The sequence below is a fragment of the Chinchilla lanigera genome, unplaced genomic scaffold, assembly GCF_000276665.1.
Source record: "Chinchilla lanigera isolate Chin_1 unplaced genomic scaffold, ChiLan1.0 scaffold00039, whole genome shotgun sequence".
In the NCBI taxonomy this organism is placed as follows: Eukaryota; Metazoa; Chordata; class Mammalia; order Rodentia; family Chinchillidae; genus Chinchilla; species Chinchilla lanigera.
This window is the reverse complement of record NW_004955440.1, coordinates 7,392,166-7,419,708: the sequence shown is the minus strand read 5'-3', so window position 1 is coordinate 7,419,708 and position 27,543 is coordinate 7,392,166. Positions and strand designations below refer to the sequence as shown.

General features: G+C 34.4%; 1 protein-coding gene across 1 annotated transcript in view; it reads left to right on the top strand.

Annotated features, from left to right (window-relative positions):
- Lrp1b (low density lipoprotein receptor-related protein 1B) overlaps nt 1-27,543 on the top strand; it is a 1,427,040-nt gene that overhangs the window by 1,055,858 nt on the left and 343,639 nt on the right. The window contains exons 42-43 of the mRNA XM_013517439.1: nt 22,175-22,364; nt 24,858-25,062. Coding sequence (XP_013372893.1) covers nt 22,175-22,364; nt 24,858-25,062 — 395 coding nt within the window. The remainder of the gene's footprint in view (nt 1-22,174; nt 22,365-24,857; nt 25,063-27,543) is intronic.

Below are 27,543 nucleotides of genomic sequence, written 5' to 3'. Positions count from 1 at the left end.
TCCTTCCTTCCTTCCTTCCTTCCTTCCTTCCTTCCTTCCTTCCTTCCTTCCTTCTCTTTCTTTCTTTCTTTCTTTCTCTTTCTTTCTTTTCTCTTTCTTTCTTTCTTTTTTTCTTTCTTTCTTCTTTCTTTCTTTTTTACTTACTTACTTTCTTTCTTTCCTTCCTTCCTTCCTTCCCTCCTTCCTTCTGCTGTTATAGCTTTATTGGTAAAAGTTTGCAGTTCATCATGATTCTACTTGTCCTATGGCCTGGATACATGTACCTAACACATCCTAACTCTCTCTTCATCCCTTCCCATTCTCCTTCCTCCATTTCTTGGCTCATTTCCTACTTGCAAAATATCTATTTCCCTATTGCCTATCATCTGTGCTTTATTTTGCTCTTTGCTTTTACTTTAGATTTCTCAAACAAGAGAAACCATGCAGTATTTCACATGTGTCTGATATATCTCACTTAATATTAGTGTCTCAACGTACATGCACTTTCCTGCAAATGACTTCTTTATCCTTCTTTGTGGCAGAGTAATACTCCAATATATACAAATACCACAATATGAAAAAGTCAATTAAAAAATAGGCAACTGAAATGAATAGACACTTCCTAGTAAAAGACACACAAATGGCTAGTACACATGTGCTATTTATTCAGCTCAGAATATTCTTCAGTAAGAGCTCATAATTTGCCCTTGTGTTCTTCAGGTCACCTTCTAAGACATGCATTTGGTGCTCATCTTATCTAAAACAATTTCCTTTGCAGCCAGTATTTTACAATAATTTCAGTCACAACACAGTGTATGTTTTTTGCTTTGTGCTTATCTTCTCTACATAGGATATAAAACCCATGAAAACCAAGGTTTGGTTTCTTGTTAGTTGCTGTATGCTCGATTGTTTTAAAGATGTCATGTACCTTTAGCAGATGGGAATAAATAACTCCTAGCCATTGCAGAGCATAGTCCTGTGTAGTGCGGATAGGAGTTTGCTGAGATAAATTTGCTAGGTAAGTCACAGTTGACAAATTTACACTAAAAAATGCTGAATGCCAGGTTTAAACAACATGGTAAACTGGTAATTAATGCTGCAGTCCAAGGCCAAGGCTATTTGTAAAGTGTAGATGGCAAAGTGCGAGAAGAATCTTGTGCTGAGACGACATGACACGTGCAGCTTGTTTACTTGGCGGGAGGGCCTAAAGGTTTACACCAACGGACACTGGTGTCTCTCAGAAACTAGGCCTAAATTCCTCTGAGACAGAGTAAGAGGACTTCATGTCCTCCTAAGATTTTTCTCTTCTTTCTAACAAGAAACCTTTGTGAAGAGGAGTTCAAATACAGCCCATGTTAGTCAAAGAAGTGTTTTGTATGTTGCATGGGAATTTCACAGGCAATGGGCTTTGCCAACCAGCTTGCACATTAGCTAATTTCTAAACCTTTTAATGTATTTTTGAACATTGGTTTTTATTTTTTATTTTTTTGGTACCGGGAATTGAACGCATGACCTCAGGCTTGCTAGGCAAGTGTTTATGCCACTGAGCTATATCCCTGGCCCAGAATACAATTTTTTAAAGGGATATATTTAAATGAGTTTTTAGCTGGCCATTAACCATTGATTCTTTATAGTAGTATAACTTTAATTTGTATGAAGATTGTTCTTCCTTCTTGATGACTATTTCAACCTCCACTGAGCAGCATACTTACTTTGTCTCGATATGTATTTCATTATGTTTTTGACCTAGCATGGTATATAAAAAAGAAAATAAGAATCTCGCTTTGAAACAAAACCTGGTTAAAGTTTTCTAACATATTCTAAACTTGATTTTTAAATAGATCAGTTTTACACCTTAGTTTTTTTTCAGTGTTATCTACACAAATTATTGAAGACTACAGATTTGTTAAACAAATCAGTGTTTACAAACAAATCTGCATAAGAGAAAAAAATTTAAAAATTAAACTATCAGAAGTTAGGTGGTACATAGAACTGTCTGGCTACACAAAGCAAATGAACATATACTATTTGAAAACTAGGAAAACCCAGAGAAGCCAGCATAGAAATTGCTTTGAGCTTGAAAATCAGAATGAAGACTTAGAGTCTTATTTTTATCTTGTAAACAGCGTGTTCTAAGATCAGACTTCTAAAATATACAGGTTATAAATTGTAAGGCCCCTGAAGAAAAAAAATAAATAACTGAAGAGGCATAGATTTTCCTAATGTGGAACTTTCATGTCTCATTTTTCTTTTTCTGATATGTACACTTTGACTACTGATCTCTTAAAATCAGAAAGAAAAATTTTCCAACACTTTCAAGCTACAGTTAGTAATGGAGAACAGTCTTTGTAAAAGTGTGCAGGGGTTAAGATGGGCTCAGAATTAATGTGCTCTTTAAAAATAAACTCCTGTGTGGAGGCATTATCACATACTGAACTGATTAAGTAACCAAACTGCACTCTTGTTTTAGAGCAAAATGTTAGCCATTCTGCTACTTATTCTTTCTTTTATTACACCTCATTATTATCTCTTTAGATTCTTTCTCTCTGTTCCGAATAATTTCCTGCTTTATGGACATCTAAGGAACATAGTAGAAGGGTAAAGAATTAATTAAACTTCTAATGATGCAATTAGTAGCAAGTGTGAACTGTTAAAGCATTTCCTCAGATGCTTTATAGCTTGTGAGACATCGTTTTCACCTCAGACATCAAACACTGACCACCTGTTATCTATTACCATAACGCTGCACTCGCCAACTGATGGAATGCAATCTGGACCACAGTGACTGAACTGCAGAAGCAACTGACAGGTAGTTTTCACAAAGGTAAACCATGAAAGCTAAATGAGATTCAGGTTGATTGTAAAAGATTTCTACAGGTGCTAAACCATTCACTTTAAAATAAATTAAAAAATAAAATGTAAAAGTGCAGTGGCTTTTCCCTTTCACAATATCTATTGTACCTGTCAGATTTTATTGTCAATTTTTTTTTATTACTTGTTACTGTCTTTGTTTGATCAGTCTTACATTCTTATGTCTGGTGGACTGTGCAACTCTGTTGAAGATAACAGTATATAATGTAGCAACCACTGTTAATTCCTATCATTCTGTTTTGAGGTCATGTATCATTTTCACTGTTTTTGTGTTGTTTTGATTTTTGTCTTTATTGTTGTTTTGTTAGTGTCATTAATCTTTAAAACAAAAAAAACTGAAAAAATATAAAAATAGATGATTGTGCTAGCATGACTTCATGTATCCTCTTTTTTGGTTGACTTCATGTATTCTCTTAAGGTTGATAAATAAATTAATTTAGGAGGAAAAATAGGATCAGCAGATTTCATTGAATTAAAGTGATTTGCTGCTACATTGTTCCTACACGATTCCTTCTGGGTCCTGAATAACACTGAATTTCTAATAGGACTTCTTCAATTATTGATTTGTTGCTTGTCTGTTCTCTAAGAAAGTCAGATGAAGATCAGCATGACGGTATTTATAGGCTGCATCTCATCTGTGGGATGTAATCCATCTTCGTTAAGTTCAGTAAAAGTGATGGATGGTATTTGGCAGTGTAATGATGTGATCACTCTACCAGCGCCTCTTTAAATCATAAGCTGTTGCTTTCTGTTGTGTAGATATTTAATCAGTTATACACCCCATTACTGATTTAATTCAGAATGTCAGTGGCAGGTGAATAATATATTTGTATATTAATATCATATTGTATTAATGCTCCCTTCATTTAAGTGTGCTATTCATTTTAAAATCATAAACTGTTGCTCCATGGGTAGAATAAATTTAATCGAGATGGGTAGGCACCTTCAGAGTTTTAATTCAGTGTGTCAGTAAAAAATGCATTTCTTTATATCTCTCTCTCTGTGCTTCCATGACTTAGTGGACTTTGTGACAATATCAGAGTTTTATGGAATTGATTTTAAAAACTGTTAATTTATATCTCAGTTAAATACGCTTAACTTTTAAATTATTATAATTGAGTTGAGCTTTGAGGAAAATCGACAGATTAGCAACCTTTAATGTAGGAAGTAGAAAGCCCAGCACCTGTTCAGTAGAAGTAAACTATTAAAACAATCCCAAGAGTTCAAAAAGACTCTTCTATTTTCTTTAAAATTTTATGTTAATTTCAGAATTTCAGATCTTTATCTGGTTGACATTGTTGTATACTTGTTTTAGGGGATAAAGTAATTAAATAAATACTTATTTTATTTTACCATCCAGTTTCTGTATATTATTCATCATTTAAAACATAGAGATATTTATAATATCAAGCATTTATTCTGGAAAATTTTATGGCATTATTATTTTTTGAAAGTTTTCATCTTAACTTTACAGTTGCCATGCTAATTCCAATGTTTAGAAACTTAGAAAACATATATGTAGGGAAACTTAAGCATATTTTTCATTAAAGTTCAATGATTTTACATAATTGCAGTAGTATCTCTTTATTTGTGCAGAATACATTCCAAAACCTTCAACATTACCTGAAGCTATGGAGCACTCTATATGTGATATTTTCCTATATAGCTCACTGATAATAAAGGTTAATTTATAAATTAGTATGGTAAGAACTTAGCAAAAACAGCTAACAGTAAAATATAGCAATTATAACAATATACAGCCGTAAAATTATATTGATATGACTTCTAGCTTCTGAAGAAGTCAGGGCTAGTGTCAGTATTCTAAGACTGGCTGGGAGTCTCACTATGATCTTCCAAGGTAAGTAAAACTATGGAAAGAGAAATCATTGGCATTGAAGAATACTATAATTGAAGGAATGTTTAAAACACTTAAAAGTAGACTAATAAATACTTTCTGTCAACATTATTTCATTCTAGACACTGTGAAGAAGGGGAAAAATTTTTTTTAAACAGTGTTATGGTTTAGTTTGATGACTTTATATTTAAAATATCAAAAGAGAAGAAATGGAATATGACACAAGAAACAAAAAGAAACATGTGTGTGGTTCTTATTGCATTAAACTACCATAGTTTACTCTTATACAAAAATTATGATATTTAAAAATGTCTACTTTGAAGGCAAACAGTAGTTATTTAATCCATCGATCTCATATTTGTTTGTTTGGGGCTTTTTCTCATAAGTATCTCTCTCATTTTCATTTATTTCAAAGATCAAATATCTTTTTCATTTTCTCTGTGAGACTTTGGTACTCTTTAAGGCAATAGAAAGCTGGAGTATTACTTTGTTTTACTTATTATGTATTGCAAGCCTCTGCAGTGCCATAATAATGCCAGCATTTATTTCCATAATGTTTCTTTCCGACAAACCATAAACTTTACATAGAAATGATCTCATTCATCTTTATAACATACTTAGAGCAGTTAAGGAACTTCTGGTTATTAACTCATTTTATAAATGAGAAACAAGGTGATATCAGAGCCTCTTTCTTCTCCCTCAGTCAACCAGTAACACTGATTATATAAATATTAGATTGTAGTCTGTGCACAAGACCTTAGTAGCCTTGAGTTTATCTTACTTTCAGTGACACAGATTTTCAAATATTCCATTACGTTATACAATTTTGCCAATTCTATGATTAGCTTATTTTCTGTAAGAGATACATATATGTGTATGTCTATATTTATGTTACCAGATTCTAAATAGGTACTTTTAGATTATAAGTATATATGTAAATATATAGAGATATATATGTTAATAATTACCCCATAAATCCTCTTATAACTATCCATGCTACAATCTTAAAATATTCAATTATTTTATGTGTGAGGTGAGAAGTAATATATGAGAATTATAGATTAAAAAATCATAAATCTGCAGCTAGTCTTTTATGCCAGTTCACATTACAGTAGCTATTTATATTCCCAAATAACCCTTTTTATAAGTAGAAAATAATTTTATTTACTAACTTACCTTACTAAATAATTTTTAGGTTTTTATTTATTAAAATATTTAATCTTGCATGAACTTTACCATTACTGGGAAAAATATACCCTATCACCACAATTTAAAGGAAGATAGATGTATAGTTTCATGAGATTCAGTTCATGGTCTGCTTCAGGGCAAGAACGTCATGGCGGAATGGTTAGGCATAACAAAGTTGCTCAGGTGGCGTGACCAGGAAGCAGAGGAGGGAACAGCACCAGAACAGAAGAGGTGAGCAAGTACTAGACATAGCCTCAAAGGTCAGCCTCCAGGATCTACCCACACATACCCAGCAGTGTGTTCTACTACTCCCTTGGGCATTGTCTAAATCAATGAAATTGAAACCAATTCAGCTTAAGTATTACAAATTTCTTTAATCTGCAACTCATTCTAAGTGAAATGTCTATGGCTACTACTTAAGTCCTGTCTCGGGGAGCTATGCAACATTTTCTGCCAACTTTCCAGCACCTCATCTTTCCCTGGCATTTTTGACCTTAAGTTCATCAACAAGGAAAGAAATGTGGAAAGACTTGTTTTGAAAATAAACTACTTTGGGTAGTACCCAAGTTTTCTTGAATTGTTTTTCTTAAAAATTTTCTATCCTGAACATACTCAGATTCTTCTTTTCCTTTTCAATTTTGTCTTTTCTGATTTGTTACCTTTTTAATTTTTATGAGAATAACATGAACAAATAATTTTCCTTTCTCTGCTTCAAGGAATTTCTTCGTTTCTAATTAAATATCTCAGCTTTATGCCTAAGGGGGAGGTGAAGAGTGATTGAATTTTCAGTTGTATTCATTTCCTGCCACACTGTTCTTTCTAGGCTTACTTAAGAGATTTGATATATTTTTCATGTATGTTCTATTTTACATGGAGAGGAAACAGTCTTGTTAAAAAATGTTCTTTGTGCCTCCTGTGGTATTGCTGTTTAGGTGGTACGATATTTGTGACCTTCCTCCATCCATTTCTTACAGAACACACTATGGTACCCTCATTTCTTTGGAAACTTCTAGGTTTTCTTTTTTACATCTTTTCCTGTCTTTATTTATCATATGACAAGATTTTCTTCTTCCTTTAATCACTGTTCTGCACCCACATACACTTGCAATAAACTTTCGAGCATATTGAAATTTTCCCCAGATCTTCCATCAACTTGTATTCCTATCACTGAATAATAAGTGATGGTAAAATTGGTAGGTAGATGTTTAAAATTAGTGTAAATGTACAAAATGAAAACTCAAACATTTAAGAAATAACTTTTAAAAATTGAGACAATTTTTCAGAGATTATAAAAAAAGACTAGCATTTATTTCACAAAATTTTCTAAGCTTGTAGTGCATTTTATTCTATCTTGAATAACTATTCATTTCTCATATCTAGAGATGAAGAGAATCTTCAGCAATTTCAAATTCTTTTTACTTAATGAAGATTATGGGCACCTAAATGGTTAAAGAAAAAATTAGTACAAATTTAGGGATGCTCAATAAATACAAATCAAAGATTTCTCAAAGGATAACCAATGCTAAATTTGCAACAAAAATAATTATAACTATTGTCTTAAAAGGGTGCATGTTATCTATTGCCATTTGATCAAGTAGAAAAACTATTACCACTTTAAAACTACTTATTTTATTTTAATTTTTTTTGTCTTTTTGAGGCAAGTCCTTGCTGTGCAGTTCATCCTGGTATTGAGCACATTTTGTAGACCAGGCTGGTCTTGAACTCATAACAATCCTCCTGCTTCAGCCTCCCAAGTGCTGGGATTACAGTTGCGCACCACCACACCCAGTTGAAACTATTTTAAAACTACCATACTGAAGATATATCTAAACCTATAGCTTTATCTGAAAATATATTTTTCTTTCTATTATTTGAGGTGCAAAGACAACTTGAGGTCAAGAAAGAAAAGATAAATAAGAAAATTCTTCAACATCAAAATCACTTCTTATATCCTCCACTATTAAAAATAATCAGTCTCTTGAGGAAGAAACTGAGTGGAACATATTGACACACTAATTTTTATTTTCCTAATATAAATAATTTCATAACTAGATTTGTTATTAAAGTCTCCATCCGTAATTTAGCAAAACCCTCCTCTCCACTTTGTCATTATCTTTTACATGAAATACAGTTACAAACATATCTGCAGTGTTTTCCTTACTAATCTACAGATTAAGATTGTCACATTCTGCATTTGTGTTCTGGCAGTCTGAGATAAGAGGAAATACTTATAGTTTGACCAAATATAGATCTTTCTTAAATTGATGAGACATTTATTCCAGTCTCTTCCACAAATAATTTCTGTCCTTTGCTGTGAGGCTGGGACTTTGCTCAGTGTGGGAAATACAACTAAGAAGAAAGCAGTGGTGTTCCTTATTGTTATGGTTGATACATTGTGTTGACTTGGGGAGTCTAGCCGCTTAACTAAGCAACTCAGCAGTTCTACATCCTGGGGTGAAAAGGATATGCCCTTCCTGCTCTAGGATGTTGTTCATTGTGTCAATTTGAGAAGTTTATAAGGTTAACTATGTGATTCAGCCGGGAGCCAGGGTGCTTACTTTATATTCATCCTGAGCCTGTGCAAGAGGAGTGCATGGAGATTATGTGGGTGCTACATGCCCCCTGCATGGGGGCAGCCTGCTTACAAGACAAGGGAGGGAAAGAGGCTTGCTCTTCTGTGCCACTCCTCCCTTTTGCTCTTGTTGCTTTGCTCTTCTGCTGCCATGAACTGTTGCCCTCTGCCATGTGCCACTCTGCTTTGGAGAGAGCCCAGTGTAGACTGAAATCTCCAAGAACTGTAAGCTAAATAAACTTTTCCTTCCTTCATTTTGGGGATTGAATATTTTATCTGAGCAATGAGAGAAAAGTAACCAAGACACTTATCTTCATTTAAATGAGATAGGTTACACAAAAACAATACAAATAACAATGAATTCTAGTAGATTATGAAGTAAGAAAAGTATTGAGGGAATTAATTACTTTAGGGGGATGAGCCATGTTGGGCTAAGAGATATTGGAACTAGGGAAGAAAATGGCAGAGAAAGCTGCATGTGTTAAGAATAAAACCCTGAGTCTATAGATGAAAAAATCTAAAATTGACTCCTGTGGACAGAGCTCAAGAGCTCAATAAAAGTAGCAGAGAAAACACCTGGAGATGAAATTGGAGAGGAAAGCAGATGCTAGAGACTAAATCAAACAGATTTCTGTATGTGATGGGTTGAAATTTAGGAACTGTGAGCAGAGCAGAGATGTGATAGGTAGTGAATGATCTCCTGGAGCTAGCAGCTGGACACACAGTGCACTGATGACATGAAAGACACTTGGGAAATTATTTGGGGATAGAAGTTCAAGCAAGAGTTCATGACAGTGACAATAATAACAAATGCCTTCAATGATGCAGTTAAAGTGAATCTTTCTACATTACTGGTGGGAATGCAAACTAGTCCAACCATTATGCAAATCAGTATGGAGATTCTTCAGAAAACTGAAATGGAAATTCTATTTAAGCCAGTTATTCCTCTTCTAGGCATCTTCCTGAAAGAGTTCAAAGACATCATATTACAGCGATACGTGCAGTGATACATGTATAGAGTACATGTGTACAGTAGCACAGTTATACACGTTAAATCTTGGTAGCAACCTCCATGTTCATCAACAGATGAATGGACAAAGAAAATGTAATACTTATATACCATCCAGGGCTACTCCTCCACAAAGAAGAAAAAACGAGTCATTTGTAGGAAAATGCGTGTGCCTTGAGACCATACTGTGAAATGAAATAAATCAGCATACAGATTTAAATATCATGTGCTTTCTCCTAGTGAAAAACTCAAAATATAAATAAAGAACAAATAAACAATAGGAAACATGGAGATAGATCTTTTTCAAGTGTGAAGGGGTCCAAGAGATAAAGAGAGTGGGACAAAGTGGAGAGGGAGAGGATGAAAAATAATTCACATGCGTATGTACACGTATCAGCTCCTTAGGAGAAATGTGATTGCTGTGTACGGCAATCATGTAGGTAATAAAAAATAACAATTGAAAAAAAAACACTAGAAATTGAGAGTATAATATAAGCATTTCCTCATGGATGATATACAAAATGTAAGGGAAAGAGATGCAAGGATGCTTACTGGGTTTCTAGTTTGAGTAACAGGGAGAATAATGTTGCTTTGATAGATAAAAGTGATATAAAAGCTTATCTGTTTTCATAGTTCTATCCAAAAGTCACTGAGGTGACAAAGTGTATATTAATCTATCATTGGCTGAAAGCACAGAATTTACATGAGGAGCATGGACTAGAAGGACTAGAAGAAAAAAGCAAGTAGAAAATATTTCATGGGAACAGAGGAGGTGATATATGAGAGAGTGAAAATGAGAGCGAGGAGGGCCCTCGGTGCAATCTTAGGTAACACTCACATTCAGAGGCTTGGTAGAGGGGTTGCTTACAGTGGATACTGGGAAGATGATGCCAATGAGATACAAGTACAGCACAGAGTCTTCCAAAGGCAAACAAAAAGTCCAACACACCACTAATGAGTTTCAAAACGAGGAAGAATCACCAACATCTGTTTTGTAACTCAAGAAAGAAAATTGTACTGAATTTAGAAATAGAGAAATTGCTAAATTATTATTGCTAATTGCTAAGTATTACTACAATTATTTTGTTTAGGGAAGAGCAGTTTCAGAGTAGCTGTTGAGAAGAAAATCAGAGATTAGTGGAGTGAAGTCAAATGAGAAAGAACAGATCACGTAACTGCTCTGAGCAGTTCACTAAGGAAAGAAGCAAGAAGTGAGGAGAAGCTAGAAGTGTTCTAGGATTAAGAGGATGTAATTTTTGCATCATGAAGATGGTGTAGAGCCTTTCTGGTGTAACAAAGAACAGAGAAAAATAAAGACACTTATGTCCAAGAAAAAATTAAGGATGAAATAATTCAGAGTGCAAGTACTGGATTTCCCTGAAATAGGGAAACACACATTTTCTTTTTAAAAGAAAGGATTAAAATAAAATAAAATAAAATAAAACTATACAATTTTCGATTTTGGTACCAAGAATCAAATTCAGGACCTTGCACTTGCCAGGTAGGCGCTTGTGCCACTGAGCTGTATCCTCAGCCCTTATACCAATTTTCAAAAAAAGAAAAGAAAGGATTAGCAAGATACAACAGAAAGAGAATGTAGGTTTAATAGAAGGCAGTGGGTATACTTCTGGTGATGAATTTTATTACAAACTGAAAGTTACCTGGGAACCCTGCAAATTGTTTAATTATTTTCATAGTTTTATTTTTAATCCTACTTTATGTTTTTTTACAAAAATGAATTGAATATTTTTATAATGTTAACAATATAAAAAAGGAAACATCATGAAATGAGAGAGTCATTATGGCACTGACCCCTTAAGTTTATCTGCTTGATAATATAAATGAGTTTTAAATTCTTTCTTAATTTTTTAATATTTTCTATCTACTCTTATAATGATTAAATATTTTAATTTTTTTCTTTCTGAAGTATTAACTAAACTGTTAATCTCATTAGTTTCTTCTTGAATGACTGATAACAAAAACTGTCAAATCTAAAGGAAACTGATTATGCAATATCCTATAGTCTAAGAAGCACTTCATGCTCAACTTAATATTGAAAAGATATCCTCTCAGAAAGACACATTCATGACTATTGCTTAGTTATTTTTTATCCAATACATGGCTTATTTAGCTTATCTAAAGAGTATGAGCTACTGTATAAGAAATGGCCTTAGAAGGTAAAAAAGATTTTGAATCTGAAAATTAAGGTGGTTTTTTATTTGATGTTCTAAAATACTTTGTATAACTAATGTATACATGTACTTATTTTTCTGTGTGTTGTACAGATTGAGTAAAAAATTATTATTTACTTTAATTATTTTGTGTACCTTAAATGCATACATATTAGATCAAGTTTTTTCATGCAATATGTGTAGAAGAATAGATTCTACATCAGCATATGGAAGATTAGACTATACTAAGGCTCATAAATTTAACACTGGTCAGCTCCACAATAGCTTCAAAAATCTATGACCTGGCAAAATAGCAAAAGGATTTCTGGGATAACATTCCCTGTGCAAAATACTCTACAGTAATGCATTAATAAGAAGTAGTGGAGAAGATAACACAGGTCATTCTACTGCCCCAGGACAGTGTAGAAGAGGTGACATTGGTTAGAGTCAAAATGAAAACACGATCTGGAACCAAGACCTGAAGAATTATTTTAGAAACACCATCCAGAAGAGGGAATCGGGTCAGACACAGTGGCTTTTGAACAAGGGAGAAAATGGAAGGAGAAAATATGCTCTCAAAAGCAGAAGCAAAGTGGCATGGCAGAAAAGAACAAAGACTCCTAGTATTGCTCAATCAGATGTCTGAGGAGAAAAGCACAGAACTGGAAGAAGAAAGAAGAAACGCATACATTTATGGCTGGATGCAATTCTTTCCTTTAATAAAAATAGCTCGTAGACTTGACATAGTGTTGTATTTCTGGGCAGAGCCCATATATCTTTATTCATTGTTAGATTCGCCAAACCCTTCATTTCTACACCTCTCTGAGTAGTGTGTTTTCAAGCTTTTCCTTCTCCTGCACATGTGCTCCATTACAATAGTGGACTACAGTAACACATAATACAGCATCAACCATTAGTTACCTAAGAAATTATTCTCTAAAGGGCATTATTTACTGAGAATACTAAACCCTGGAACAGCAGGAGACAGCTTTCAATCAAGGAAACACAATTTTAGTACTAAAATGTGAGAAACTTGAAAGGACCCCTGTGATCAGCAGGACTTCTTGGTTTCTTTCAAATCAGACTGTGGATCTGTCTTCTACTCTACCTGTGTAGAGCTGAATTTGTGCTGAAATTGCTTTGCATTGTGTGAAGGGATGTAGGGAAATTATGAATCTTATCCTTCTGCTTTGACATGGACAGAGAAATCACTTTCTCAAAAATACTCTGATTCATAGCTTTGGCTTGAAGATACAACTCTCTTCCTTAGGTAGGAAACAAGGATGAATTCAGTGCAAGCCATTTTGTCGTTGTGTATCTCAAAGTGTGGCTATGACTGTTGGGTCTCCTGGCCATTTCCTGGAAGGCAAAACGTGACCCATTGGAGGACTGTAAGCACAGTGCATTCTGTACATTTTTATGGAAGTCCTGGACACATTATTTTTAGCTTAGGCTTGGTAGTCAATGCTTGCTTTCAAGTTATTTCAGAATTCTTGTATTCAGTTATTCTATACTCACACTTACGCCTGATTTTCGCATGGCTTATATTTCTTTGCTTCCAATAATGGTGACATGAGACAGAGACCATTGCTGAGACACGCCTGAGTTAGTGTATTTGTCAGCTGCATATGGGGTCTTTTTTTTTTTTTTTTTTGGTTTTGGTTTTTCTCTGGTACCGGGAACCGAACTCACGACCTTGTGCTTGCCAGGCAGGCGCTTTTGCCACTGAGCTAAATCCCCAGCCCCTCATATGGGGTCTTAGATAAAACATAAGTATTCAGTATTTCTGAGCCAAAACAAAAGTAAAACAAAAACCCTACTGTATGAGACAAAAAATAAATAAGTATGTAAGTAAATAAATATCACTGTTACTTGGAAGTTTCATGCTGTTTCAATCTGCCTCAATATCCTTGTAAAGCAAATTGTCCCTTTGTTCTGGGAAACCAAAAAAAAAAAAGAGGACTGTTTATGCAAAGACTCCACTGACAGGGAAATATTAGAGACGTTCTGGTTCCAGGGAATTATGACTGCTTGGGGATGATAACAAAATATTTTCTTTGTTAAAGACAAAGCTGCATCTCTGCAAACAAGTATGTATTAGGAAAAAAAATATTTAAAAGCAGGAGTTTTTATTTTAAAATAAAAGAATGAAGACATATTAACAAATAGATATGCATTTTTTAAATTAGACCTGCATATGTAAGCAGCGTATCGTCTCACTAGTGTAAGAATCTGAAAGAGTGAATAAAAATTAGGAGGTATGATAGACATTGTGAGATGAAAGGAAACTGCTCAGAAGTAAAGAGCAACTGGGATGAGGGAGAAGAGAAAAGAAAGAAGGGGAAATTATGTATGTATGTGTATACAGGATAGCTAGCATAGTTGTACTACTGACTCCTATCACCTTACTGAAAGGAACAGTTAATGAGTAAAAGTAGGATTATAAGGACAAATCAGGGCAAAAGAAAAGGATAGAATTGCTCTCCACTCAAACCCATACAATAGGTTGCATCTCTTCTTGTAAGAAGGTGAGAGGCAAAGGTTAAGGATCCACACTCTTGAAAGGTAGCTTCATTGTAATGATTGTCCACAAAGGATCCAAATTTATGTAGTCATGAGTGCCATGATCTTAGGATGATGATTCGAGAGGTACTTACTTTCCCCTGTATATTCTGACGGGTTATTTTTCTACACCACGAAACTATTGGAAGTATTTCTTCATTGCTTGCTGTCTTACTGAACTCTAGCTTTGTGCAGTGGATTCACTGTTTTCAAGGTGTTTGCTTGAAATAGTAATGATCTTTGTTATTAAAATTAAAGTACTCTTTGTTTAAAATTTTAGGTGATCAAGTGTCCAGTGTTTAATAAATTAGAGGGTTTAGAATGTTGGGCTTTTTAACACTGAAAAGATTTAAGATAGGGGAAAGAGCAGGCAAAGTGAAAAGGTACAAATCCACTGCAGTGATGTGGATACAACCAGGCTTGATTCTGCAAATATTTGACAGCTAGTACTGGGCCACCTACAGAGTAGATCCTCACCATTTTTGTTGTTTGAAGGTGGAGTCATCTCCCCAGTCATTAATAATCACATTAAGAAATAAAATAAAATGATTATTTAAAATACCTTTCAGGTAAAAAAAGTCTTCTAAATAGCAGACTAAAAGGAGATTATTTTAGATCTCACAAATCTATACTAAGATAGACTCCACAAAAATACCAGTTTTCATCAAATTAGAACTTAAATTTGTGTAATTCATTGGTAGGATTCTCACTTCGTTTCATTCATTTTCACCGAGAAGGCTTCGGGCATTCTGTATCGTGTTATGGACATGCCATACAGTTCACTCAGGTACAGCGCCCAGTGCTGTTTTCGAACGTATTCACTGGGTTGTGCAACTCTCACCGCTTTTAATCTGAGATCACCCTCCTCACCCCCTCTCCCAAAGGAATCCACACCCCTTAGCTGTCCATTCTTATTCCACCACGCTTCCCAGGTTCCACAACCACAGGTAATTATTGATCTACTGTTTGGCTTTAAACTTTTGCCTATCCAAATATTTCCTATAAATGTAATTATAATAAGTAATATCCTGTGATTTTCTTTTTTTACTTATTATAGTATTTTCAGGGTCCATCCATGTTGTAGCATATACCAGTACTTCAGTTTTTATTGTTGAATGACATTCTATTAGATGTATGCACCACATTTCATTCATCCAGTTGGTTTATTGACATTTGAACTGTTTCTGCTTTTCTGGTATCATGAATAAAGTCCTATGGTGTATGTGTGGAACTAGTTTTTCATTTCTCTGGGATATAATTCAACTAATGGGATTTCCAGGTCATATCCTAAGTCCATGCTTAATATTTTGTAAAGCTGCCAGACTATTTTATGAAGAATCTGAACCAGTTTACATGTTCATTAGGAATGTATTAGTATTCCAATTCTTCCACATCTTTGCAAAAACTTATTATACCTTCTATAGTCATCATAGTGGCTATGGAGTGTGATTTTTGGTTACATTATTTTGATGTGTAATAATGTTGAAAATTTTCATATGCTTATCAAAGGCTAATTGTATACCTGCTTTAAAGAAATACTTACTTAAGGTTCTCTTCCTGGTTTTCAGGTGGGTTGTTTGTTATGTTTTTGTTGAATTTAGAGGTTTTTTTTTCCAAAATATGTTACTATAGTTTATATGTAGATGTCCCCCCAAAGCTTCTTTCGCTCATAGGTGGGGAGTTTCAAGGTGGCTGGATTTGGGTGTGTGATGCTGGGGTTAAGGGTACCCTACCCTATGTGTGGCTGGTACCACACAAAACTGGGTAGCTAAAAGGGATGAAAGAAAGGCAGGTTTCCCTGCTGCTTTGCTATTTTGCTGTTTTCCTGCCTTCTGCCTACCTTGCTTGGACAGTTTCTCCTGTGTTCCAGGCCACTCTGCCTTGGAACCAGCTGACTGTGGACTGAACCCTCCACAAACTGTGAGGCACAATAAACTTTTTCTCCTGTAACTTTGGATGTGGGGTATTTTGTCTCAGCAGCAAGAAGAGTAACTAAGACTTATATAGTATATTCTGAATACACATTCTTATGGCGTAAATGATTTCCAAATATTTGCCAGCATTATGAGTTGGTATTTTACTTTCCTGATGGTATCTTTTGAAGCACAAATGTTTTTAATTTTGATGAAACTAAAATTATTTTTCTTTTATCATTTGTATTGTGAATGCCATATCTAAAAAAACTTTGTTTAACCTAATATTATGAAACTTTACTACTAAATTTTATTCTAAGAGTTTCCTAGTTGACCTTGTACATTTATGGCTGTTACATTTTCACTCTGTGTGTGTGTGTGTGTGTGTGTGTGTATAAACATATGTAGTTGTTGAAGCACTGTTTGTTTATAAGTTTTTTTGTCATTATTTTTGGTAATGTTTTTTAAAAATCAGCTGACCACAAATGAAATGTTTCTTTTTGTGTTATAAAGTTGGTTTCATTTTGTTCCTGCACACCACATTACCTGGCTAACTGTATCATCATATGAAATTTGAAAGTGGAAAGTATAGTCTTTTTACTTTGTTCTTCTTTTGCAAGATTGCTTTGTGTTGTCTAGATCTCTGGCATTTTTACATGTGTTTAAGACTAGTTTGTCAATTTCTGGGAAAAGCCAGTTCGGATTTTGATAGGGACCATAGATCTTTGAAGATTTTATTCCTATCTCAACAACATTAACCCTTCCAACCTACTAATATGGCAAACTTTTCATTTACTTGTGTTCTTTAATTTATTACAGTGATGCATAAGTTTTAAAACACACTGCTCTTTTGCAAAACTAATCTGTAGTTATTCTATTATTTTAAATGCTATTATAAGTGGAATTGCCTTCTTAATTTCATGTTGGATTGTCTGTCCTTAATTTCATGTTGGATTGTCTGTCCTTAATTTCATGTTGGATTGTCTGTTACTATGGCATAAAAACACAGCTGAGTTTATATTTTACCTTATAACCTTGCTGAACAGCATTATTTCTAATAATTTCTTAGTGAATTATTTATGATTTTGTATATTCAAGAACTTGTCATCTGCAAAAATACAGTTTCTCATCATTTGCAATCTAGGTTTTCTCTCTGCCTCTTTCCCTACCTATCTATCCTATACCTATCTATCTATCTAACCTAGGTAGAATCTCCCATACAGCACTGAATAGAAAATAAGAGTATACATCCTTGTCTTCTTTCTGTTTTCCCTGAGGTAAAATAGTTATTTTTTCCATCATTAAATATGATATGGGCCTAGGTTTTTAGATTCTCTTCATTAGGTTTAGGAAGTTTTCTTCATCTCAAGCATTTTTAAGTCAAACACTATTGAATTTTATCAAATAAACTGGTAGTTTATCCAGGACTGGTTACTGATGCATTGCAATGAGACAAACTATCCACAAAAGAACCCCTGTGGATTAGAAGATAGAAAGGCAGGTATCTGAGTTACTTTCTCATTGCTGGAACAAAATGTCTAACACCCACAAATTAAGGGAGAAAATGTTTCCTTTAGCTCATAGTTTACAGAGTTTTCAGTTCATAGTCTGCTGGCTCCAAGGCAGCCCAGCATGGCAGAGGGGCATGACCGGAGAAAAATTTCATAGTGCAGCAGGCTGGAGGCAGCACAATCGAGACAGGTGTATATCCCCTTCCAGGGCACGCCCACAGTGACCCACCTCTTCCCAGCAGGCTTCACCTCCCATCATTACACCTGCTATATGTGTTTCCGTGGACTAATGTAGTGTCACACATCCACAATCCACTCACCTCCCAGAACCCCACCTAAGAGCACATGTGGCTTTGGGAGGACATCTAGACAAAAGCTATAGCTGAAGAAAAGAGGGAAGGGAGGGTCTGAGGGAGAGAAGGAGGGATGTCAGACTACTTGAAAATTTTACAGAGAGTCAGAGGTGGGGCCAAATTTAAGTAATCATTTTGTTAGGCTTAAAATAACTACATGTAAACAGTTCAACAGAAGCAACAGGTCTGGATTGTGAAATGGCCTCAATATCTGGTTTCTTTGGAAACCACAAAGTTAAGACACCTGTGAACTGTTGTGTCTACAAACTTCTCATTTTAAGCTTTATACCTGGACTGGACATCAAAACTATTTTTCTGTGTCAAAGTGATTTATACCTTTCAAACCAGATTAATAGGCTCCATTCTAGTGAAACACTTTCCAACTGTGAACTCTGATACTTTGCTGTTTTTGAGAACAAGCTAGTGAGTAAGAAGTTAGTGCATAATCAACTGTATCCTTTTAGAGTATGGTGTTTTTCTTTCTAGTATTATTATCAGGGAATACTAGTTATAATTTAATGAGTTTCATTTTGACAATTAATACATGTATAAAGTACTGTGATCATATCTACCTTCTGTCCTTTAAGTCCTCTCAGTTGTAGTACATTCTTGAGATAAATGTTAGTTCTCATTAACTTTCCACCTGGCTTTCGCCATGCTATTAGCTCAGCCCAGCATGTAGTGAAACTTTGCACTCTCATTCACTACCAAGAACACCCTTACTGCCTTTCTCATCTGGCGAGATCTCTCCCTGCCTTTAGAAAAAAGGTTAACGCAGGAAGGGGTGTTGTCTCCTCTTCAATGGTGAGGAGATGAGAAATGAGGTTGTGCTTTCGGTGAGGTTATTTGGGTAACTACTACAGCAGCAGTTGGTTACTCCCTGCTCTGCTATTAGAAACAATTTCTGCACCATTATCTTGGATCTAGAATGTGATAGGTGTAGTACAGCCATTTTCTAATTACCTGGAGGTGTATTTTTCTGACCCTTTGATCTCTCTTTCTTACCTTAATAAAACCATATAGAACCACACTTATTGTTTAGCCAAATTTTCTTTTCAAAGAGGGTGAGAATGAAAGGAATATTTATGTACTTTTGTTAAGTCCACAGTGAGAGGAGGTGGTGTTTTTACTTGTTTTACATCGTGTTTCCAATATAATTCATCTGCTGAGGTAAAAAATATGGGTCTGCTGAAATAGGATTGTTCTAGTTGTTTTCTTAATGATGCTATTCTACATTCTTGAGTTCCAAAGATGTTTAACTCTGTATTGATCCACTCTGCTAAATGTTGCAAGTTTGGTTGATTACATAGATAGATATTTTGTTTTAATTATCCACTTTTAGTAAATCAATTTTTTTATTGTGATTGTTCATCTGACTCAGGAATGTGATTGTTCAAAGACACATAGATCCAGGCAGGTGTGCAGAGATGATTATTCACGTATGTTCACACACTCAAACACAAGTACAAATATGACCCAATCTTGCTGTTAAATCATAGAAAAATAAAGATGTCTTAGCCTTTCTCAACCAAAATAGTTTTTGTGATTTTGATGTTTTCTATATGTCTTAGATTTTATTGTTAATAAAATTACAATTTTATAAGGTATTAAATACTTTTGATCAAGAGATTACTGAAATGCTTTGAAATGTAGCACCTGCTTATGACTAAATGTACTTTCAGATTCCACTTGATTATAAAGGTAAAATAAAAGAGATTGTACCTGGAAGTGAGCTGCATTGTCAACTATAGTAGCTCTGGAGTTACGTCAGTCATAGAAAAGGAGCATCTGTTATTGTGATATCCAGTGCAGCTTCTTGAACGACGTGTAAAAGTAGCCAAGAAGAATAACTGTCAAGTTGCAGGGGCAGGGAGAAACAGCGAAATGACACCCAGGATTTGGAGGCAGTTTTATTGACATCGATGGGCACTGATCAGGATCATTCCCAGAGTATCAGGCCCCAATTTCTGCTGGTCTAGGACTTATACTGGAAAAATAAGCAGGAAATACAGAGTGGCTTGTCAATTGGGGATTGGTTTATACAGAGTGTGCACCATACTGGCCAGCTATGCATCAGTGTAACCAGCTGTTTCGGAGAGACAGGAGCAACCAGAAGTGGAACAGGAGCTATTACCAGGGCAACTGACAAACTGAAGTGTACTGGCTAGAGGGGAGAGGCATTTTCTGTTACAAAGGCACTGGAAAGGATGTTACAGAATGTGGATGGATCAAATATTCTTATTCACTTGGATTTTGTCAGAGCTGTGCTATTTCTCATTCTACTTGTGATCAACGGAGTGTAATGCTGAAAATACTACCAAGGGAGTTGTTGTAATTTTAAATATTTTGAAAGTACAAAAAAACAATTGGATGGATGATTTCTTAAATTAATAAGTGAAATACTTTCAGCCATTATCAGTTTCTCACCCACTCACTCCAAAAAACAGCAACAGATAAGTCAAATAAAATCAGCTTAGCTGGTTTTATTATGATCGTGTTTTATAATGGTTCTTCTATCTTCACTGGCCTCGGTTTCCATACCAACCACCTCCATTAATTCCTTGAAAACTGCTTATTTATTGAGTGGGAGGAGGCTGCTCATGGCACATTACCTTGTTATACAGTTTTCCTAGAACCAGATGAGTTGAAGCTGGTGGACTACTCCGTTAGTTCCAATTAGGCAAAGCTGGAAAACAAGTAATAGGTATTATAGACCTCTCTCTAGAGTGGTGCTGTTAAGGACGTGGTTTTGGGAAGCAGATAAACCTGGAGTAAAATGTAGCATCAATATCATCAGCCTGTGACTACAGGTTTCACTTTCCTTCTCTGCAAAAGAGGAACAATTAAAAACATTTCAGAATAGATTTACCCAGACAGTAAAATGTTAAAAGCAGAACAGTTCGCAGCTTTTAGCACATAGTACTCATGAAGTAGCAGCTATTAAGTACATTAGTTTTGATATGATATGTTGCTTACAGAAAAAGAAACAAGTGACAAAAAGACAATCATACGAGGGACACTTGGTTCAAAAGTTTTAATTTTTGTTTTGAACAACAATACAGTTCTGTTGACACATCAATTAAATATTTACATACCTTAATTCCTGGAAACAGCTCTTTCATCTACTTATTTTTATGAACTGTGTAATTCCTTTTAGAAGTTCCTTAAAGGGAAAAACAATAGACAATTCTTTCTATTATAAACTTCTTAACATGACCACACAAAGTATATGTATTCTTTGTTAAATTAAGCCTGTTAGAATAATAATTGAGGAAAATAGGTAACACGAAAAAGCTGTAATAATTTGGTTATTCTAAAACTATACTCAAAGCATGAGTTTGAAAAATAGTATATCTACCCTACATAATCATGGTGACTGGAAACACAATTTTAAGAAATAACTACTCTTGCTTTTCACCCTGTCACTTTTGTGTGTTAGCATTTGTGTACTTCTGTTCCTCTTTTTCTGACTACATTTAAAGCATACTTTCATGGATAATTAATCTTTTATTTTTTTAATATTGCATTAGTAGAACTGAATCAAGGAACTTGCCATATCCACTTACTAAAACATAATTCTGCCATCATTTAATAGTTGAAAGTACAGCCTTTGAGCTGGCCTCTCGACACTATCGCTATAACTCTGCGGTATTTGCTTTTCCTTGACATCTCCACTTCTACGGTGCCGTAGAAAACTAATGAATGTGACTAAATGGTATTGATCTGACATGATTTTCAAAAGCGTTTCTAAATTGTTGCATGCAATACTTTTTGAAAATTAATTATTATGATATTAAAAAGAGATAAAACTTCCCAGTTTCCTACATACAAGGCAATTACTTGATTGTGGTTTTTTGGATGAGAAAATTGTGTTTTGTACACCATGTTTCTGTAAAACAACTTCCAGTAATAAAAAATAGATATTTTTAGTGTATTATGTGGTTTATATGATTACCTACTTATATATCATATAAATATATGCACATGTAGAAGTCCAGAGCTATATTTTGTTGTGTGTAATCTGCCATCAATAGTAAGCATTACAATGTTTTTCTTATTTTGGGACCCATGGAGAAATAGTTGATAAAGAAACAGGTATGTGTATAGAAATTAATTGCTTTATTTCTGTCCATAAACCATGTTTTTGTAAACACAATTGTAAATTTTATATATATTTTTTTCCACATCAGATGTGGGCTCTGTGGAAGGACTGGCCTATCACCGAGCCTGGGATACCCTGTACTGGACCAGCTCCACGACCTCGTCCATAACCAGACACACGGTGGACCAGACCCGGCCTGGAGCATTTGATATGGAAGCAGTCATCACTATGTCAGAGGACGACCACCCCCATGTGCTAGCTTTGGATGAATGCCAAAAGTAAGAAACAATGATTTTTGAATGATACATTCTAATTATAAGTCAGAAGACTCTCAGAGCTGTATTACCTTTAAAAATAAATATGAAAAAGAATGGTTTCCTTTGAAACTCATGCTTCATCACTCATAAAATTTTAATTTTTTAAAGAGGGCATTATAAGTATGGATAACTAAAATCACCTTATACACAATAAGCTGTAAATTAAACAGATCAAAAATAGTCTAACTAGAACATTTTTAGTTAAGGTTTAAAGTACTAAAAGCAGTTTTCCCTCACGTATGTCAATGGCCCTCACTGTTCTGTTAGTATATGGAAATTTTAGAATAAAGTTATAAATAGAAGTTATTCTCCTTAAGTCTAAAACTTGGTTGTGATCCTAGCTATTTGTATAAACTTTAATTACTCAGGTTCTCTAGGCCACTTTGATTCCTGTCTGGGAAATGAACAGGTGAAATCAAAGGAACACTAATATCTCCAAAATTCGCTAATTCTGAAGCCAACACCGCCAGCAAATATCACAGAGAAACTTTGAGTTAAATCGCTCATCTTATGGGCATAACTTTTCAATTATTTTAATTAACTAAGTATGTCATTTGTAAAGTCACAAAGTATAAGTGAAATTCCTAACAATTAAGGAAAATGGAATGAATGCCATTTTATTTTTTCAAATGTATAATTGATTTTTATCTTTTGAAATGTAGAATTAATTTTTATATTTTCAAATATATAATGTATTCTTAAGACAGGATATTTTTAACATTTGGCCATGTAGGAAACTTTAAAGTCTTTTTTAAAAGATTTGGATTGCTTCTAAGATTTAAAAACAGTAATTGTTATTGGTTGATTTCTTGATGATAGCCGTGCTCACTGGGTGAGATGGAATCTCAGTGCTGTTTCAATGTGCATCTCTTGACTGACTCATAATGTTGAACATATTTTAGTATATTTATTTGCCATTTCTATTTCTTCATCTGAGAAGTGCATGTTCATCTCTGATGCCCATTTTTGTATTGAGTCTTTGAATTAGGGTGTGGTGTCCTTAGGTTCTCTCTCTGTAAGTTTGTCGCTTGTGTACAGAAAAGCTATTGATTTTTGAGTGTTGACTTTGTAAGCAGCTATGCTACTGAACTGACTTTCGTCATTAAATCTAGAAGACTTTCAGTGGAGCTTTTGCTGTCTTCTATGTAGAAAGTCATCTCATCAGCAAATTATGATAATTTAAACTCTTCCTTTCCTAACCTTCTTCAATTTATTTCTTTCTCTTTTCTAATTACTCTGGGTAATGTTTCCAGAACTGTACCAGCTAGAAGTGGTGATAGTGGATATCCTTGTTACATTCCTGATTTTAGAGTGAAAGCCAGGATGTGGATTATTTTTAAATTATCAAGCAGAAAGGTTTTTTATTGTAAATTTGAAAGTTATCTAGGAATATTTTTACAAAATACTCAAAAATGCATATTAAGTAATTTGCTTAAATGGAATCCTAAATTGCCTTTAAATGCTGTAGATAAGAATGGCATATGCAATCTTGCTGTAGATATGAGATATTATGTCTCTGTCACTATGTATAAGCATATTTCTTCCAGAGATTTAAAGAACCCAGTTACCAGCCTCACTCCCTGCTTTCTCTCTCTCTTTTTACTTTGCTAAGATGCAAAAATCTATTTTCAAATAAACTCATATGGGTAACCCAACAGAGAAAAGAGGAAAGAGTGGAGATGTTTCAGTTAAAATATGTCTTGGAGGCAGGACCCTGACAGTCTTTGTACACTTCCAGTGACTTCTAAGAGCTTTCTGAAGAATCATAGGGTTTCCACAATGTAAAATTTGACAAACACTGATAGATAAAATCATTCTGCAACACCTGTGAAAGTAGTAATTATGACGCAGAATTTGAAAGTCACCCCTAAATTCTGGAAACATCATAATTTATAACAAAAATCATCCAAGAGAAAAAAGAAGTTACAGAATTATGGGGTTTTGGTAATTTTTATTTTTTAAAAAAACTTTCACAATGGAGAATGTAGAATTTAAAAAGCAAAACTAGAATAGAAGATGATTATCTTCATCAACTGTAGTAGACAAATATATAGTTAACAAAACTATGTCCAAAAGATGATGTTGGATCTGCTAAAATTTAATATCAAGATGTCAGGCTATGTTTGCAGTTCATAAAAAATTTAAGATTGTTATTTTGTTCCTCTTTAAAATGAATGCTAGATATGCATCAAAATGACTCCGTTTAACATTACTCTTATTTAAAGGAATGCACAGGATAACTGTGTTTTGCAATAGGTTCCAAGTTTAAGAACATAGGAAAAATCTGTTTGCAAATATATTTCTATCTCCCCTTAGCATCTAAGCTTCCTTAAGGATCATAGGGTGTGAATCAAATAATTTAGCTTACTTTTAATAATAGATATTGCCATGTTTATCCTAATGCTTTTACTTTCAATGGAAATTTTAATGTCTTATTACAATTGTTTTATTTAGTTTGATGTTTTGGACCAACTGGAATGAACAGCACCCAAGCATTATGAGATCTACCTTGACTGGGCAAAATGCTCAAGTGGTGTTAAGCACAGACATCCTTACTCCAAATGGACTCACCATTGACCACCGTGCAGAGAAGCTGTATTTCTCAGATGGCAGCTTAGGAAAAATTGAAAGGTGTGAATATGATGGCTCCCAGAGATATGTAAGTTGATTGAAATTTTTCTACAGTATAGATTTATACAATGGTGCAACTGAAAATGTATGTTTTATACTGTCCTAAAATATGTATGCGAAGGAATTTCAAAACAGCTGTGTTTGAACGTATGGGTGATCCAACAGAGAAAAGAGGAAAGAGTGGAGATGAATTAAATGACTATCTGCTCAGTGCAAGAAAAAATATAGTGTGGATAATATTTTGGAAACTTCCAAGTGCATTTGCTGTCATAGAGATAGATGAACGTTTATAAACTTTATCTTTTTTAAGTATTAACCCACAAATTAATTTTTAATATGGTGATGATCCTATAAAATATTCAAACACTTCAAAAGTAAATTTAATTTTCTTAAGAATAAAGTTGCTTACATCTGTATACATCAAAGAAAACCTTTAAAACTTTTTTATATTGAAAAGTAAGAACTAAAAATATGAAAATGATTAGTTCTTTAGTCAGTTTTTTTTTAATGCATTGGTCTCAAATACCATGTGACTGCATTTTTCTAAAGAATGTGCTTTATTCTACACAGACAATAATGCATGTTCTCCTAGTTCTTAACTGAATAGTAATTGAGTGATTTTCATATGCTACTATGTCATTTTTTAAATTGTTATTTTTTGAATCTAAAACGAAACTGGTTGCTTGCTTGAGTATAAAATAAGGAAAGAATGAAATGTTCATCTGTGTTTGGGTCCCTAACGCAAACTTCAAAACTCGGAAGATAGGAAAATAGGATTCCTTTCACCGTCAGGCCAATCCTACTTGCTTATCTCTCTGGGTTCCAAACGCAATATTAGCGAGTCTTTTCCCTGTCCCTGGAGAATCCTGACTGGGAGGGTCTGAAGAATGGACCAGTGCCAGAGTTCCCCACTTCTCCTATGAGGAACAGCAGTTTTTGGGGAGTGAGAAGGCCCAGGGTTCTGAAGAGTTAAATCAGGCTTGATATGTACTGTAGAAAACCTTGAGCGCGCTACACGCCTAGTACCTGCTGGGGATGCACCATGATCCCCCAATTTTCCACTCTTCTGCTGCATTTAGGGAGGTCTGAGATATGAGACAAATATCTTCTGCAAAGGTTAAACAGTAAATATTGGGAATTTCATGGACCGTGTGGTCTCTGTCGTGACTATAGTGTCTTAGTTTGCCAGAGAAAAGAGATTGAGTATATAAAAGAACAGGAATGGCAGCATGCTGGCAAAGCTTTAGCTACAAAAGCTGATTACCAACCCATAGACTACAGATTGCTAACTTCTAATCTATTTGGTCAAAGTGTTTAATTCAATTGAAGTTGTGCACACTGATGTGTGCACATGTCTATGTGTGTATGTGTGTGTGTGTTAATTTCTGAAAGAACAGAGCTTTGCACTGATTTACATTCAGGTACAAGACCTCAACCTCATTATGGAGATGCTAATTTGAATGGTACTGTCATAGGACAGTTCAATGTTTAAGCATCATTGACAGTGGGTTTGGATTTGATGAGACGCAATTTATGCTGAGGCAATAACCTTAAAGAATTGATTAGAGAATTATGTACCTAAATTCTTGGCCTATCTTTTCTAATTAATGGCCATGTGAACCTAAGCAAATGTCTTAACCTTTATAAATTTTAGTATTCTGATATGCAATTCTTATCTAAATTTCAGAATTTTCATGAGGGCATAGTACAAAAGTGTGTGACTCTGATTACAATATAGAAAATCTAACTGAACTTACCTAATATAGTATCATAAACCTAAATGAACTTTATGTTTATTAAAACATGTGAATCCCTGTCCTCAGTGTGGAGCTATTTTTTCTTCTGTCTCAATAAAGAAAATGCTTTCATATCTCTTCATAGAAATCCTTTACTGACCTCAACTTATTTTTGAATCTATTATATTCTACTCCATTCTCAATTTTCCAAGTGGTCCAGCAATAAGACATCACTACTGTTTTTAACTGACACAAAATAATTGATAATATTTATGGGGCACATATTTGATGTTTCCTATGAAAGTGTAAACATGTGCAATGATCAAGGCAGATATATTTATATATCTATCACCTCAAAGTTATCATTTCTTTGTGTATAATACATACAGAAATTTTCTCATAATCATTTTTAAATATACAATAAAATACTGTTAAAGATATCCTGCAGTGCAGTGGAATAACTTTTTCCTTCTATGGAAATGTGATTTTATACTCATTGACTGATTCTCCAATTTTCTCTCCCTCCCATCTTCCACAGCTCTGCACTTCTATAAAATTAGGTTTGTTTTTTATTTAATTTCAGTAATGAGAGAGATAGAACAATGTTTGCTTCTCTAAGTGTGGTTTATTTCTTTTAGCACAGCGTCCTCCAGGGAATCTATGTTGCTACAAATGCAAGGTTGTCACCAGTTCTGTGGGCTTATAGAATTGTATTGTGATGTATGTGCCATATATTATCTATTCATTCATTGTTGGAAACTAAAACTGATTCC